Source organism: Malaclemys terrapin, chromosome 2 (assembly GCF_027887155.1).
Source record: "Malaclemys terrapin pileata isolate rMalTer1 chromosome 2, rMalTer1.hap1, whole genome shotgun sequence".
Taxonomy (NCBI): domain Eukaryota; kingdom Metazoa; phylum Chordata; order Testudines; family Emydidae; genus Malaclemys; species Malaclemys terrapin.
Window position 1 is genome coordinate 104,057,745 of NC_071506.1, and position 18,341 is coordinate 104,076,085.

General features: G+C 45.9%; 1 protein-coding gene across 1 annotated transcript in view; it reads right to left on the reverse strand.

Moving 5' to 3' along the window:
- PARD6G (par-6 family cell polarity regulator gamma) overlaps nucleotides 1–18,341 on the reverse strand; it is a 97,454-nt gene that overhangs the window by 59,342 nt on the left and 19,771 nt on the right. The window contains exon 2 of the mRNA XM_054017440.1: nucleotides 16,966–17,188. Coding sequence (XP_053873415.1) covers nucleotides 16,966–17,188 — 223 coding nt within the window. The remainder of the gene's footprint in view (nucleotides 1–16,965; nucleotides 17,189–18,341) is intronic.

Genomic DNA, 18,341 nt, shown 5'->3' on the forward strand with positions numbered 1-18,341 from the left:
ATTGTTATCTTTCTGCAGTTTGTGACCTCCTCTGTTCAAGGACTGATGTATATAGTGTAAAACAGACAAGATGCACTAAGAAAAAACCCAGACTCCCATATCACGGATTTCTTCTCCAAAAAGAAACTGCCCTGCAAGGCTTGAAATCTGCTACCACTTAGAGAGGCAACAGTATAGTTATTCAAACTGCCTTATTGGGATTAACTTTAAAGGAGGGCCCAGATCCTGCGACTTCTTGATATCAGTACTGCTTGATATCAGCGGAGATCCACATGGGTACATGTTTGTTTTACAGTCATACAAATCCCTTGGTATCCATTGGACAAATGTACAAGGAAAGCCATAAACTCTTTCTTTATAAGATCTGCATTTACAAGCCTGCACATGTAGGAGCAGGTATTGTCACAGCCCTCTCCTTAGGCATGAAAGGTAAAACACGACAAAGAACAAAACAGAGTTTATGGTGCTTCCTACTTTTAAGGATTCCCTCTGCATTCAGAGTCAAAGGCAGAAGGGAACAAAAAACTGGAAACAGATTTCTTTAAGTTTCCTGTTTTTCCCTATTTAGGGCCAAGTATGATGATAGATAAATTGAAGAGGTCACACAAAGCCAGCAGCCATACAGAATTATTAAGCTCATCAAAAACAAGAAAGAGTCAGACCAAGTGCCAGAGGCACATTTATTTATGCAAGAATAGATTAAGGGTAAAAAGAGACAATCCACTATGGTGACAAGTGTTACGGGAATGATCATTTCCAGTAATTACTGCAGATTCAGAGCCCGCTAGTACACATCAGCACAGGGTTTACACTGATTATTAACTGTGTAGAGGGAACCTTTAGGACATGCCCTTTCAGGTCCAATGAGCTGAGCTGACAAAAGGAGACTTCATCTGGTTACCCACATGAAAAAAACTCTCTCTCATGGAACTACTTAGCAGATGAAGAAGTGACCTTTCAACTATAGCATCATGGGATTCAAGTTCAGCATGACACTGGAAATGAAAGTCTGGCATTTCTGGTGAGCAGCTTAGGTCAATTAACTATTCACCGTAATGTGTTATCGGTTTAGTTTTACAAGTAATGCCCACTCAGGAACAATTCTTGTATTAGAGCTAAATACTCATATTCCACTTTGTATACACAGCACAGTGTTTCACCCCATTACTGAAACGCATCCGCCTTTGCAGTGGTATGTAAAAGTTAAACTAGGTTATGTAGGTTTCCCAAGGCCAGCCTTAGGGAAAACGGCACCCTGAGAGAACTTTTATTTTGGTGCCCCCCCACCCATCACTCCTGCCCCACTGCCCCCCGATTACCTCTGGGCCCCGCTGCCTCCCCCAGTGTTTAAGTTTGTATTGAAAGATGCCAGAGGCTAGAGCTCAGCCTGGCACAAATTAAGCACTGTCAGGGCGGCCTGATACTGGCGGGTGCTAGTTGGGCATCTAGCTCTGAAGGCAACGCCACTGCCAGCTGCAGCGCAGAAATAAGGGTGGTGCTGTCACAAGGGGGCTGCATCTTGCCAGAGCCCACGGCTCTCCTGCAGCCCTCTGGCCACTCCTGGCTCACCCAGGGTGCCATTTCAGATTTGGCGGGAAAGGAGGAAACTTTAACCATGATTCCAGGGACTACTTAGGCACCTGAAAACGCTAAGGTTTTTGCGGATAACTTAGGAATTAGCGGACAGGAGCAGTGTATCTAGTTGTTATATAAAGAAAGAAAAAAATATATAGAAACTCCAATTAAAGCCATGTTTAAAGTTTAGATGTAAATTTAGAACAATTAGGAGATAATACAGCAGAATATTCCCATCCCAAGACTCGAGAGATATCAGTTCTGGAGTTTTAACACAGATATCGGAAACACACATTTGATACATTGTACACTATCTTTATTAGATAAATAATCCTTGAGGGGGCCATTTAGGGATATGGAGCAAAAATCTAGGGATTGGTCCTGCTTTGAGCAGGGGATTGGACTAGATGACCTCCTGAGGTCCCTTCCAACCCTGATATTCTATGATCTAAATAAAATGTGCTTACTTTCTCTAACAGACACACCGTGTTACTACCATTATCTACTCTATTTTAGTCAATTGTTTTTCACTAAAAACATAATTTTAACATATGTGATTAAGGTTTTTTTTCCTCTTTTATTAAGAATGGGAATTTATTTTTCTAATTGTTTTGGCATTTAAATTTACTGATTTCAATCATGTATGTGATTCACTAACATTTGACTTCATCATTGCTATTGGTATCATAGTTGGAACTGCATTTATTTTCATGAAAATTTTAAGTTATTTTACAGATACAACTAAAAATACAATTTGAAAATAAGTGACCTTCATCTGCCCAGTGTCTAAAGTTATATGTTAACTAAAGTTTTTAAACTGGCACTGCTAAGCTTAGTACAAGCTAAAGTTACATTCTAGAAGGAATAATGATAATTACTCCAGCCAGGACAGGTTAGGCCTTTTAGAACTCACTACTCAAAGAATTAAATGTCAGCAGAAGAGAGAAATAAAATTATGAAATGCACAGACCAGTCAAAAAAACTAAAACAACAGCAGTTTGAAAGAATAAAATCAGAGAATATATGTGCATTGCAGGAAATATCAACAAGTAACACCACCACCACCACCACAGAAGTATGTGTTGGGGGGGTGAGTGTGAAAGAAACTGTGTGAGCTTAGGGAGTGAGTTGGGGGAGCGTATGAGAGACCGCACACTGCCCTTTTAAGAGAAGGCACTCACCAGTCTGAAGGAAAAACTCCTTCAGACAGCAGCAGCCCCCTGCAGCTCTGTCCCTCTCTTGGGGAGCCCTGTCCCCACCCCCCCACCCTGCACAGATGGGGTACATGGGGGGCAGGGGACACCCTAACATAAGTGGCACCTTACCCCCTCTTCTCCCCCCCCAGCAGACAGGAAGCTCCGGGGAGCAGCTGCAGGCTCCGCTCCTAGGCAGCGGGCAGGAGCCGCCGGGCTGCAGTCACCAGCAGAGCAGCAGGGGGAGGGGCACCCCTGCTCCAGAGGCACCCCCGGCCTTCACGCAGTTCGCCCCTATGTAAGGCCGGCCCTGAGGTTTCCTGTCAAGTAGCTAAAACTAAATCCAGTGGACATTACAGGAGTAGTTTAGGTAAACAGGATGCAGGTACCCAAGTTGCTAACAGCCCTAACTTTATGAAGATGCTCCAGATTCTCCTCTGAAGGAGACCATTCCAGCAGAACAGTGGTCCGGTATCAGGGGTTCTCAACCTTTCTTTCTGAGCTCCCCCACCTCCAGTAAAAAATCCATAGCCCACCTGTGCCATAACAACTGTTCTTCTCAATATAAAAGCAAGGGCCAGCGTTACGGGGTAGCAAGCAGGGCAAAGCTAAGTTGCACAGGCTTCAGCTTCAGCCCCGGGTGGCATGGCTCAGAGCTTCAGCTCCATGCAGTGGGGCTTCAGCTTTCTGCCCTGGGCCCCAGCAAGTCTAATGCCGGCCCTGCTTAGCAGCCCCCCAGGGGGCCCCAGACTCCTGGTTGAGAACCACTGCTGTACTCTATATAGTGGGCACTGGTTCAATGGTGACTCAGAGGGAAGCACATCATCATTAGTTCCCATAGCACACTCCACTTTCCTTTGGAGATCCCCATCCAAGTACTGACGAGACTGGCCCTTCTTAGCGAGAGAGAGAGAGAGAGAGAGATAAGAAGAACATAGGCTGAAGGAACACAGATTCAGTCCTGATTAACTGCTACAATCTTAAGAGTACTAAGGTGACCACATTTAAATCAAAACTTGAAAACAAGGTACAGGATCAATACTACTGTAGACTGAGCGTAACATTTTTCAGAACTATGGAAATGACTTAGGTGCCTAAGTCTCACATGCTGGTGGAAATTTTAAGATGAAATTGTATTTATCTGGAAAATAAATACAGTGGAAGCATCAGAAACGACTCTACACTGCCCAACCTAGGTGCATTCATACTGAGCGAGAGAAACTCCTCAGAGGCACGACAATTCAGTGTCACTGTTCATTCAGTCCTTGACCTCTGCTAAAACTACCTACACAGATGCTGATTTTGATAATGGCTTTGGTGATACAAAAACCTGTCCACTGGGAACAGGGCCCCATCTCACAGTCATTAATAATTTTCCATTACAACTGTCTGACCTGATTTAGTTCTGAACTAGCAACTTAAAGGACTAACGATCCCACTACCAGCCTCCCAAGCTCGCCAGTCCCTAAAGAGTGAACAAAGGAGGCAGCTCACTACCACCCTGGAATCAATCACGACTAGGAATAGTCTTTCCCCAGTAAGCAGAGTCTTCACAACCATCAGCTCTGTCGCTGCTTTTAGTGCTGTGCTACTGAAGCCCAAGCCCCTTCCCAGTGACACAGCCTGCTGAGAGAAACAGACAGGAACGCCCACTGGCTTTCACTCTGCAGGGGGTGCCTTGGAAAAGGAGCTTTTGCTCAGTGTGGTGGCAAAGAGTTCTAACACAGCTTGTCAGCATGGTTCAAAGCTACTTACAAGCAGCAGAAAGTAGAGACAGGCAAAATAGGGGAGAGCGCTTCATAAGAGGAAAGAAATGCAGAGAAAACTGGAGGAGCGAGAGGCAAAGAAGGATGATCCAGAAGCGTACTACACTTTGTAACAAAAATTGTTCAGCATGAGTTTTGTAGGTTACTACGAAAGTTAATTTGTTCAGAGGGACAGAAAAGCAAGGAGGACAGCAAGGTTTTCTAGGTTAATGGTTTCCTTAATATTCCTGCTGGATTCTTTGCCACTCTAAACATAGCACAGAGAAAAAAAAATAAAGATTCAGCTGGATCATCAGAAACAGGTTCAAGAAACAGTTCTCTTGCCTCTCAATAGTTTTCCTTTTGGAACATATAAAAAGAGGCACTAGTCCCTTGCTGCTTATAACATTTAAACACTTAAATCTGGAAAAATTAAATCTCTTCACAATAACGTAGGCAGAGTAGTAGTATTTGAGTCATTCAAAAATGTGGTTGTAAAAAAAAATCCAACATGTAAATGCCTACTACTGATATACAATACCTAGTATAAATGTGCCTCACTGAGCATCCACTTTCAGTGGCTGTTGTGTAGTGTCTATTAAGCTGTATTTCCTTCTGAATTTGGTTGAAGGTTAGCAGAGAGCCCGGAACCAGCGACAGCAGAACCTTGAGCTGCTGTATAGAGAGGGGCAGCTGTAGTCTTCCCCATAACTACAGCAAGAGCTAATCTGAATTTGTGAGGACTCCTAGCAGCAGTTAGGAATGTGTCAGGAGTGATGTCTAGTGTTTCATTATGACCTGTACGCTGCATTGCTTTCCAGCAGTAAGAAAATGGAAACTGTAGCCATGCAGAACAGGCAAAATAAATAATCTAATTGTGAGGAGGAAGTAAATCCCTTGTTTTGATTGCTGGGGAAAGGAAATATAAATATTGTGGGACGGTTCTCTAATATTGGACCTTCATTAGGGTGGATTATTTGATAGATAAACCTTCCCCATCATCTGTTTTAAATGGACAGCATATTTTTTGGAGCCATTTCACCACCTTAATAAAAGGGAAAAATGATCAGGTTTTGGGTTCCTCTTAAAAAAAAAAAAAAAAAAAAAAAAAAGATGAAAGTACTAAACTCCCGTCACTGTTGCCAAGATGTGCATACATTCAGGGAGGAAAAAATGGGGGGGGGGGAGGCAGAATAGTTGGGGGTGGCAGGACAACAGAAGTAGATTATTTTCTCTTTATTCTTATGTGGGTGTGAGTTATGCATAGATATTTAAAAATTGACTCATGGCATTGCAGTTGCAATTCCTTAATCCAAACTGCAAGAGTTTCCATTGTAGCCAATTTTTTAATGATATTAAGTTAGATTTCTAGCTGTAACTAGACCTTTGTAATTTTTTTTAATAGTGTATCTTGCAAACATCAATAAAGTAGTATTTTATAAAACACTGTTAAACTTAAAAATAAATCCTGGGTAACTTAAAAAAAAAAAAAAATCCACTCAAATCTTTTGCCCGTGCAGAATAAGACAGACTTTTACAAATGGTTACTTGAAAGTTTTAGTATAGGCCAATTAAAAAAAAAAAAAAAGTTTCAAAAATGTACCCAGTTCAGTAAGGCAGCCTCAATGCACAAATATTAATTATAGACTTACATTAGTAATCTAGTTTTGTAACCTGCTCTTAATTTCCTCCCTCACTTAATATTTTAATTGGACCCATAACTGCTGGCAGTAACAATGTAAACAAGAGTCCAAATTCTCCATATGGAAATACAAAATCCTTTCAGGGAGAAGGAGAGAAGCAGCCCTGTCTTAGCTTTAGTCTTCTGTTCTACTCAGTCACTAGAACAGAGGTATACACCTAGTTATGCCAACCACAAAATCTAAAGCTGACTGACTGTTTTGTGTCTATGCCTGACAAGCTGCAAAGACAATGTTATGTCTTCTAGTGGTTTAAGGACAATTATTATGTACTTCTTGTCTTTTACACAAGACTGGTAGAGCAAGAAAACTCACTGCAGTTTGTTGCCAGGTTTAAGATGAATGAACCACCATGTTATATTGATATCCAGCTCCCAATGGAGCTGAATGGTGCAAGGATTACTCGGCTTGACAAACAAAGCAACCTCCTGCTCAGTCACATGAAGACTTCGGATGAGAATTTATTGTTGGCCTGGTAGCATCTCTTAGCTCCTTAATTGTTATAGTAACCCCACACCTACCATACTTGTCACTACTAAGGAAAAGGAGTTTCCGGGGGCGGGAAGAGGGGTTTTTTTTTTGGAAACATGTTCACATTTTAACTAATGGTTTAAAACATGTATAGACAAGGCAAAGTGTATTATAACATGTTAGCTGGTAAAGTGAGCCCTACTGACGAGCCTAGGTTTTCACGTCAACCAGAGACGGTGTTGTAATACAACTTGCCCCATCTATAGTAAGGTTTTAAACACGTTCATGAACTTGTTTATTTAAAACCACATTTTTCTGGTATAGACAGACCCTGAGAGAAAGGCTCATTTTCTCCATTGCAATGTGCAGGCTCATTTAGAACAAGTCACTTTATCAAGGTAGAACACAGACACATTTTGGGTTAACTCAGTACGTTAGCCATGGTGCTTAGATCTACAGCAATTTCTCTCAACCTGGGGGTTGCAGGACAGGTTTGGGGGGCTGTAAGTGCAGAGCTGGCATTAGGGAGCAGCAAGCAACTCTCGCCTCTTGTCTGCTTAATGGGGGGTCTCAAGTGTATGTCAACCAGGCTACTTCATAACAGTTACATACGTTTCACCGTTCTTTTCCTGCCCTATTACATGGGTCAGGTTCCCTCACAGAGTTTGCGAGAATTCTTCTGTTGGAGGCAGCTTTCAGTGGAATGAGCAGGTTTGGGCCCTGGAACCCAAGATCCAGGCTGGATTTGAGACCTCTGCCAAAAGTTGGGCACATCTACCCAAAGGCCCTGAGTCTTCAAACTGGCTCCAGGACAGCCTGCTCTAGCGCAGCTCCAATTCAGCTGTGATGCCAGGGACTCCGCACAGCGGTGAGCAAGCTTTTTGGTCCGAGGGCTACATCTGGGTATAGAAATTGTATGGCAGGCCATGAATGCTCATGAAATTGGGGTTGGGGTGCAGGAAGGGGTGAGGGCTCTGGCTGGGGGTGTGGGCTTCAGGGTGGTGCCAGAAATGAGGAGTTCAGGGTGTGGGAGGGAGCTCCGGGCTGGGGTGAGGGATCCGCCTGGGAGTGCAGGCTCTGGAGTGGGGCTGGGGATGAGGGGTTTAGAGTATGGGAGGAGGGCTCTGAGCTGGGGCAGGGAGTTGAGGTATGGGGGTGTGAGGGCTCTGGCTGGGGGTGTAGACTCAGGGTGGGGCTAGGGATGAAGAGTTTGGGGTACAGGAGGGTGCTCCGGGCTGGGATCAAGGAGTTCAGAGGGCAGGAGAGGGATCAGGGCTGAGTTAAGGGGTTGGGGTGCAGGCTCCAGGCAGCGCTTACCTCAAGCAGCTCCCGGAAGCAGTGGCATATCTCCCCTCCGGCTCCTACGTGGAGGTGCAGCCAGCCAATGGGAGCTGTGAGGGCGGTGCTTGGGGCAGGGGCAGCATGCAGAGCGGAGCCCCCTGGCTGCCCCTGTCTGTAGGAGCCGGAAGGGGGACATGCCACTGCTTCCAGGAGCCACGCGGAGCAGATCCCGACCCTGCTCCCTGGCTGGAGTGGGACAAGCCCCAGACCCCCCACTGCCAGCGGGAGCTCGAGGGCCGGATTAAAACAGCCCGTGGGCCACATCTGGCCCACAGCCCATAGTTTGTCCACCCTGCCTTAGCGCCTCTGTTCCTTAGTACAAAGAGGCTCTGTAGGAAAGTTAATTCAACCTCAAGCTAAGATTGGAGCTGGAGGTAGGCTATTTGCATACCACCCGGTCCTCCCCACGTGACCCCTCCCTGAAAAGCGTTTTGTGCTGGCGTAGGAACAGAAAGGGACACCACCACCACAGAGGCAGCTGTTCCCCCTACCGCACATAGGTCTCTTTTACGTATGGATAAGGCTACATTTTAGTCACTGGTATTTTTAGTAGAAGTCACAGACAGGTCCACGGGCAGTAAACAAAAATTCATGGCCCTTGACCTGTCCATGACTTTTACTAAAAATACCAGTGACTAAAACTTGAAGGCAGGGTTGCCCAGCAGCCCCGCTGGTGCTGGGGAAGGGCAGCTTGGGTGCGGGGGGGGTGACCTAGGTGATGGGGGGGGGCATGCGTGGTTGCCAGGGCCAGTAGGCTCCCTACTTGACTCCGTGCCCCCCTTCTCCCACCCAGCTGCAGCAGAGTTTGGGTATGGGAGGAGGTTGGGGCACAAGATGGGGTGAGGTAGGCTCTGATTACCTGGGGGGCTCCCCAGAAGCGATGACATCCCCCTCGCTCAGCTGCTAGGCGGAGGCATGGCCAGGCAGCTCTGTGCGCTGCCTCCACCCAGGGCACCGCCCCCACAACTCCCATTGGCTGCCTCACCCCATCTTGTGCCCCAACTCCCTCCCACACCCAAACTCTTCTGCCCCAGCAGCAGCCAGTGCGCCTGGCACAGGGGCTGCCTGAGCTGCCCCTGAGCCAGGTGCACTGGCCGCAGCAAAAGTCATAGAGAAACTCGCAACCTTACGTATGGATCACTGGGATCGGGAGAGATCTGGCCACCAGTTCTGAGTTACACACCCAAATAATCACAAGTACCTCCACTGAAGTCAATGGAATTACTCTAGATTTCCACTAGTGTAACATTAGAATTAGGCCCAAGGTGCACTGAATTTACTATGTTTTCATACTGTCTTGATTAAACAGATCATCCCACATTCTTATGTTGATTTTATGCACTGTTTGTTCCATGGATATATTTAGTGGGTGGATGATGTGGTAGTTTTCACTGCATTTCCTGTTTAGAGTTTCTAATTGTAATTTCTTTGGTTAAACAAACCATAGTGTATATTGGAACATCCCTAGCTACAGTTGTCTGCCAAGACATCCATTCAATCCCTGTGCCCCACTGGAAAAAGTCAGGGAAGAGTTTAGAGTGAGGCACTGGATTTATAATAGAGCTAATCCATAACTGCAGCTTCTCATTTACGGCATTGTGTTCATTTTACTTGGCTGCTATTAGAGTAACAATGCAGCTTGTTCTTGTTTGAATATATACTAGATCAGCCAACTGTACCAAGCTATTTGCAGGGGCTGGTGTGCGCGCGCATGTATGTAGAAAACATCATTTGAAAGAATGTCCATTGTATTAATTTTTTTTCTATGTTTGATCAAATGGAAGGGTAATATTTGAGAACAACTGAATAGTAACTGATGCACTTTTAAAGTTTTTATAGTGTCAACAAGATCAGTCTCTGACTTTGCAGCTCACCTTTATTCATTTTTATTGTATTCAAAAGTTTAAACACAAACTACAGTATTTGGGATTTCAAATCACCCACACAATAGTGAAAGCTCTTATCTCTCACACATACCTTCTTTCACGTACCTCCCTAGGGCAGAGTAAGAGAGTTTATTTACTCTGCAATAACTGATGTCAACCATCTAAAACTCCCTGAACTGTTATATGGTTTTTGTAACGCAGCAAACATTTGCCACAATGTGAGGAGTTTTAGATATGTTTGACAATTATTGCTGAGTAAATAGACTCTTGGGACCAGAGCCTCAGCTAGCATAAAACAGCATCAAGCCACTGAAGTCAAGAGAGCTACATGGATTTACACCATCTGAGGACCTGATCCTAATGCCTTCAGATTGATCAAGTTGTGTATTTGTAACTGTTTGCCAGTTTAAAACCTGCACTTGTATTAGTGAACTACAAATCTTTTGTGGGCTGCTCCAAAAAAATCATACTAGTATCAATGCTCAAGGTAAGGCTCGTATAGGAGCCTAGTGAACTAGAAGTAGGACTGGTACAGTCTGCAAAATACATTACCCAAGGCCCTTTCTGCACTACTGTTCAAATCTTGAGTCCAATCCTGCATTCCGAATGCACCCCAAACTCCCTGTGACATGAGTGGGACCTTCAGCATGCCAAGAATGCTGACTGGGTTCTTTATTAGAAAGAACCTTTCTTGTTAACAAGGTACTGACACTTGTTTCCCTGGTCAGGGACAAGCTATATTAGCATGAGTTTGTAAAGTGACTGTAGAGCAAGTTGAGGGGGTGGAAAAGAATGAGCTGATGTGGCCTCAGCAGCCAAGTGAGAAGACAAACAATTACAACATATTTGTTTTTTGTAATCTGACCTTATTTCTTGCATTGAATTCTCATGGAAATCTAGTAGAGCTTGAAACTAGAATATTAGAAATATGAAGTCCCTCTGCCCACACAAATAATTAAATTGTTTTCATGCATTAAATATCCACTTGGCAGAGGAATGGGGATAGCTGAGTTGTAAATGAGGAAAACAGATAAACACAAAAGAACATAAGAACGGCCATACTGGGTCAGACCAAAGGTCCATCAAGCCCAGTATCCTGTCCTCTGACAGTGGCTAATGGCAGGTGCCCCCAAGGGAATGAACAGAACAGGTGTAATCATCAAGTGATCCATGCCCTGTCACCCAACCCCAGCTTCTGGCAAACAGAGGCTAGGGACACCATTCCTGCCTATCCTGGCTAATAGATTCATGGACGATAGCCATTGATGGACCTATCTAGCTCCCTTTTGAACCCCACTATAGTATTAGCCTTCACAACCCCTCTGGCAAGGAGTTCCAGAGGTTGACAGTGCGTTGTGTGAAAAAATACCTTCTTGTGTTTGTTTTAAACCTGCTACCTATTAATTTCATTTGGTGGCCCCTTGTTCTTGTATTATGAGAAGGAGTAAATAACACTTCCTTATTTATTTTCTCTATACCACTCATGATTTTATAGACCTCTATCATCATATCCCCCCTTAGTCGCCTCTTTTACAAGCTGAAAAGTCCCAGTCTTATTAATCTCTCCTCTTATGAAAGCCATTCTATACTCTTAATCATTTTTGTTGCCCTTTTCAGAAAAGCTGTGTGTCATTTATATAGTGTATTAAACTTTTCATTTGGCTAGAAGAGGAATGATGCTGAGCTTTTAATGAATTAGGAAATCCAATTTGTTGTCATATGTCCCCCCATGACCACCTCAGACTAATATTCCCTTCTCAGGCCTCAACAGAACAAGCTTCTATCTCCCAGTCAATTAAAAAGAAGTAGTAGTGATCAGCACCAAAGGGAGTCCTGATATGGGAAAGCTGAAGTGTGGGTCCTACATTGTTAGTGCAAAAGGGGAAGAAAAAGGACTGGCCCACTGCTCTAGTATTCTAGGGTGACCAGACGTCCAGATTTTAAATCGGGACTGTCCCGATATTTGCTTGTTTGTCCCGACCAATGTTAGGTCGGGACACTGGACAAACAAGCAAGTGCTTCGGAGCCCGGAAGTGCTTGTGCCCCCGCCCCCCTTTGCCCCAACTCCGCCTCCTCCTTCCCCCATTGGCTCCCTCCCCAAATCCCCGCCTCTTCCCCAGGCTCGCCATTCCTCCTCCCTCCACAAGCGCTGGAGGGAGGCCCTGGAGACGCAGGGAGAGCGTGGGGCTGGGGTGAGTGAGAGTCCGGCCTGGCCCCGAGCGCAGGCAGGACTCAGTCGGGCGGTACCTGGAGGGAGAGTAGGGGGGCGGCCGGCGGGGCCAGGCGGCGGCTGTTCTCCCCCCCCAGGCAGCGGCACTCGGGAGCAGCCGCTGCTGCAGCTCCCACTGCCGCGGGGGGAGGAAGCGGCCATAGCGCTCGGCGGCTGAGTTCTGGCGCCCGGGCCCAAACCCGGGCCTGCTGTGGGGACCCAGCAGCGCGCACCCAGCCCCTGGCCAGTCGCATCTGGGCTGGCTGCCCAGCTGGTGCAATCCCGCAGGCGGCCCCAGAGTGGGGGCAGCAGGTCCTAGCCCCCACATCTTGCTCGGGTCCTGCAGGGGAACGAACAGGGCTGGGCTGCCGATACCTCCGCCCCGGGGCCGCCGCAGGATTGCACCAGCTGGGCAGCCAGCCCAGACGCGACTGGCCAGGGGCTGGGCGCAGCCTGCACGCTGCTGGGTCCCTGCAACAGGCCCGGGCGCCAGAACTGCAGCCGCCGACCTTGGCCATTGGCCGCTTCCTCCCCCTGCGGCAGCTACAACAGCAGCTGCTCCCGAGTCCCGCTGCCTGGAGGGGAGAATAGCTGCCGCCTGGCCCCGCGGGCCGCCCCCCTACTCTCCCTACCGCCCAACTGAGTCCTGCCTGCGCTCGGGGCCAGGCCGGACTCTCACTCACCCCGGCACTGCGCTCCCCCTGCGTCTCCGGGGCCTCCCTCCAGTGCTTGTGTGTGTGTGTGGGGGGGGGGGGTTCTCTGCCACTTTTTTTTTTGCCCCATTTCCCCCTCCTCCTCCCCCTTGCCATGCCATGCCTCCCGCATCCTGATATTTGACCTGGGTGATCTGGTCACTCTGTAGTGTTGTGTCTGTCACTGATTTCCCTCCTCCCCTCTCACACCCTGAACTGGGAGCACTGAAGAAAGAGCAGAAGGATGGAGGGGTACTGCACTGCACTGCAGCCTGGGCCTCCAACTGAAAGAGCAGTATTGCTCTAAAGATAAGCAGATCCAGCCCCTCCTCAGACAGACAGAGAGAGGAAAGGCCACCACAATGCAGGGTGTGAAAGATAGTAAGAGATAATTGAGGTAATGAAGAAAATAACACCAAAAAGGGACCTGATAACAGTCTTCAGATATGTTAAAGGCTGTTAAGAAGAGAGCAGCAATCAATTGTTCAAGTCCATTGAAGATAGGACAAGTAGTAATAGGCTTCATCTGCAGCAAGGGCTATTTAGGTGACATATTAGGAAAAAAGTTTTCTAACCATAATGATAATTAAACTCTGGAATAGGCTTCCAAGGGAGGTTGTGGATCCCTGCCATTGGAGGTTTTTTAAGAATAGGCTGGACAAACACATGTCAGGGATTGTCTAGATATCCTTGGTTCTGACTCAGCACAGGGGGCTGGATTAGATGACCTCTCAGGGTCTCTTAAAAGCCCAAATTTCTATGATTAAGAGGTGATATCAAGAACAGTGAAAAGACATGTCAGGAGATTTCTAAAGTATTGGCTGACATAGGGTTTCTCAAGGCTCTATCCCAGACAGAAGAGATAAACTGCTCCCTTGCACACAGCAAGTAGTAAGTTTCCACAAATACCAAATACCTATTATTTTATTATTAAAATATCAATATTTTAGGGTTAAAATCCCTCTATTAATACATTCTCATGTATGGAAAGGCTAAGCCAGAGTTCTCTGTGCTCACCTTAGCTTCAGTGAAAATGCACACAATGCAAACATTCAGGTCCGGCTAAACTTAAGAGCTTATAATCAGTTTCACTGTTTCCCCTGCACAGTCAATTTCCTGTTTCCCCTGCACAGTCAATTTCCTCTTTTGCTCCTGTGGCTCTTTCACACAACAGAGCAGAGAAACACATTTAAAACTAGAAAGTGCAACCGCGCAGCTATTGAAACTGGCAGATGACTCAGAAGATGGAAACTGAAACTACTTTTAATTCTTTACCAACTATACTGCAGGTTGATGGTGTCCCCTCAATAAAAGCATCCACTCACATCCCTTCGGAAGAGACAATTGACTAAGATTAGCACAGCCCGAGACTTTGCTTTTACACTGAAGAGAAGTTGAGGCATCATTTTCCCCACTTGACTACTTTTTTGATTAATAAAATCACTGGAACAGTAATGCCCTACAGATATACTGATGCGATGACCAAGTTTAGTTAGACACAGTGCTTTCAGCAGCATATATCTAAGCTAAGCAAGGACTGCTGCCCTTTGAACAGGACTGATCTAGTGATGTGTGAATAAACTTGAACTGACACAGGCATGAAAAAGCCACAGAAGTGGTTTCTTATGACTTGGCCCACCAGTGGTGTTCACATGACTGCACAGATCTAACAGTCTGGGAACCAAATTTGCATTGTAGAAGGAAGATGCAACAGATCTCCCGTCCAGCTTCAGTGATGGGGGGTAGGCAACAATCAGGAGCTCTCGCACTCATCCCTTCCCCACATTCTTATTTTACACATGTATGAACTGAAAAAAAAACACTCTGGGCTTGCCACTGCCTGGCTTCTAGTGTATTTATTTCCATCCATTTGAGTGAGTAAGTGAATATACAAGATTCTAGGTAGTGGAGAATCCGGCCCAGGGTGGCCTGAAGTCACAAAGCAAGTCAGCGACAAAGCCACAGAAGTTTTGACTTCCAACCCTGTGCTCTAAGCTACTACCTGACATTAAACGATGGGGGAGGCAGTCTGTTAAAGTGATATTAAATTGCCAGTTTTGAGCAAACAATGAAATCGTGTTGCAACTCAACATTTAAAGCAAGATTTGAAACTGAAGTAGAGAAGAAGTGGTTGAAGTCATACTGCTCTTGAATCTTTAAAGATCCTTTGATTTCAGTTACTGAATTCTTTTGTTTTCAGTTAAAATACTGAAAACTTCAGTATTTTTAATATTCATTTCCGCATCAAAAAACTTGGATGAATAAAGTGCTATGTCACATTAGACTAATCTTACTCAAACACATGAAAACCATTTAGAATAACCCTGACATCATCCTGATGTTTACACATCTCTACCTCCAGCTTGCTTGACATCTAGTAAGAGGTTAGTAAAAACACCACATCTGAAGACACACAGCAGATTACCTTAATTCAGCCATCTGCCCTTAAAGCCATGCCTACACACAGTAACTCCTCACTTAACATTGTAGTTATGTTCCTGAAAAATGTGACTTTAAGTGAAACTATGTTAAGTGAATCCAATTTCCCCATAAGAATGAATGTAAATGGGGGGGTTAAGTTCCAGGGAAATTTTTTTTTGCCATACAGTACAGTATTATAGTTGGGAGGTGCCCCCGGCCTTATCCCACACACGCACAGCCCACTGGCACTGGAGACTATGAGGCAGGCAAGGAGGCTGAAGGTGCTGTAGGCTAGGAGAAGCATGCTGTGCAGCGTCAGCTTCCCCTACTCTGCAAGCACCAGGGTTGGGGGGCTCAACCCTCGGCCCGTCCACTCCACCCCTCCCCCCAAGCCCCCCACTCTTAACCCGCCTCTTCTTTCCCCCCTTTACTACGCATGCCGCATCCTCACTCCTCCCCCCTCCCTCCTGCCTGCGGCAATCAGCTGGCTTGCAGCGTTCAGGAGGGAGGGGGGAGAGGAGCGAGGACACGGTGCAAAGGCTCACACCCTCCTGCCCATGGCAATTAGCTGCCTTGCAGTGTTTGGAAGGGAGGAGCCTGCGTGTCGAGACCTCGCTCCTCGCCCCTCCCTCCTAAATGCCGCAAGCTAGCTGATTGCCGCAGGCAGGAGGCGGGGGAAGACTCTTATCCGCGGGGTCTGCTAGCAGGCGGGAGGCGCTGCGGGGGACAGGGACGTAGGGGAGCTGATAGGGGGGCTGCCAGCTGTGGACAAAGTATGCAGCCAAACGACATTATAGCGAAGCATTGCACAACTTTAAATGGAGCATGTTCTGTAATTGAGCAGGGACGCAAGATCAAAACAATTTAAGCAAGAGGATGTTAAGTGGGGAGTTACTGTATCTCAGCATGCCTTCGATTACAGTGTCAGAACTCAATCTTTCCAAAATGGATAGATGTGCACGTGTCCCTGTTCAATAAGGGCATGAAACGGCCAGCTAAAGTTAAGTCTTGAAGACACATCTGGAGATGAAGACCTAGTCATGGTACAATATTTGGGTTTCCTTTTAAATCAAAGGACTCAAGTAGTACGTTGGCACAAGATTCTGTGCCACACCCCCAAGATGTGCAATACTGAACTTGCAGCCCAGGGAGAGCGAAGGCTAAGGGGACTTTTAAACCATTTTTGCACCCTCCCATTCCGGGTGATGTTCCGGGTACTAGAGAAGCCCCTGGTGTAACTTTGAGGAGAATGACACCCCCCCCCCCCCCCCGCCCCGCCAGGCCTGCCTAGGTTACAGCAGTCTCCTCAGACGGCCCTATGGGCCACATTGCTGTGGTCTTTCCCCCCAGCATGCTCCTCCCACCTCTGGACTTCCCCCATACCATGGCTTTTGAGGGGGAGGCAGCCTTATGGCCATCTCCATCATTCCTGTGCCAGGGGAAGTCATGTAGAGGAGACTTTAGGGTCCTTGTACACTACTCTGACCCTTTTATACCACCCAGCAGGGTGGAGTGTCTCACCCTTAGTGCATGTATATCCCCTTCCCAGGCCCTTAGTCTGTTTTGGACCTTTGAGATCACAAGAACCTCTGGCGTAGGGATCGTTTCCTCTATGTATGTGCAGTCCCCATCCCTCCGTGACCATTGGATGCTACTGCAATGTGATTACTACCACTAATAAAGGATTGGACAACCCAGGGCTCTGAAGACTTAATAAATGTGAAGATTTTACCTTGTCTTTGTATAAAAACCCTGAGCAGCGGGTTTGCACTCGAAACAGCCTTAAAGAAGTTATCATCATTATTAATAGGAAGAAGGTCCCCATGAACATCAGCATATCCAATCATCACCTCCATGCTGGATATGTGGTGGATGTGAAGAATGAGCTTGTAGAAGTCTTCAAACTTTCCTGGCTTGTAACGATCCAGAGAGAATCTTCGGAATTCTGCCCCAAACTACAATGGGAAACAGAAAGGACGTAAGTGGACGATGCTACAATTAAATAATCAGGTTGTGCGCAATTTAATAGAGCATTTGCTGTTTTCCTCTCCCCTACACTGAACATGGCTGGACTGTGTCCTTCCAAGTCTACAGTTCCCAGATTATACTCTTGTAATAGGATTTGTATTATGCTAGAACAGACTACTTTGTAAAAATGTTATCCCTAGTACGAATCAATGCTTGTTTACAAGCTTCTTAAAGGGTCAGTTTAAAAAAAAAAGTATTTTTTGTAAAAAAAATGGTACATTTCAACTAGAGCTAATAAAGCAAGATTCCACTAGAACTGACATTTGAATTCAACTGTTCAATAGCAGTGTCTCTGGTGTCCCTAAAATTACTCTTCTCAAACCAAAGTAGAGAAACATTCTTCATATCCAACTTCAAAAATAGCTAATCAGCTGACTGAAGTCATTTAAAAAAATCCGCAAAAAGAACGGGAGTACTTGTGGCACCTTAGAGACCAATAAGTTTGTTAGTCTCTAAGGTGCCACAAGCACTCCCATTCTTTTTGCGGATCCAGACTAACACGGCTGCTACTCTGAAACCTTAAAAAAAAAAAATCCTTGACATTTCCCCATCAACAGCACAATGAACTTTAAAAAAAAAAAAGCCCACACGAGACATTTAGAGATGTGTTGTACAGAGTACAGTCTTTCATTAAAAAGGGACAACATCAATTTCTAATGCTCTATAGCAGGGGTTCTCAAACTGGGGGTTGGGACCCTCATGGGGTCACGAGGTTATTACATGGGGGAGGTCAGCCTCCACTCCAAACCCCGCTTTGCCTCCAGCATTTATAATGGTGGTAAATATATAAAAGTGTTTTTAATTTGGGGGAGATGAGGGGAGGGTCGCATTCAGAGGCTTGCTATGTGAAAGGGGTCACAGTCAGAAGTTTGAGAACCACTGCTCTATAGTTTCTTGGTATTCAAGTCCAGGAGTAAAAGTTCTTCAGATTCCAAGCGAGTTATAGGTTTTTGAATTCTGCCAGTCCATTAAATCAATTTTTATGGCTGGCTAAAGAGCTACAATTTTTGTGAGATATACAAAGTTTCACATGTTCTCACTCTGATCCACAGCAGCAGTTGAAAGGAATACTGTTAATTT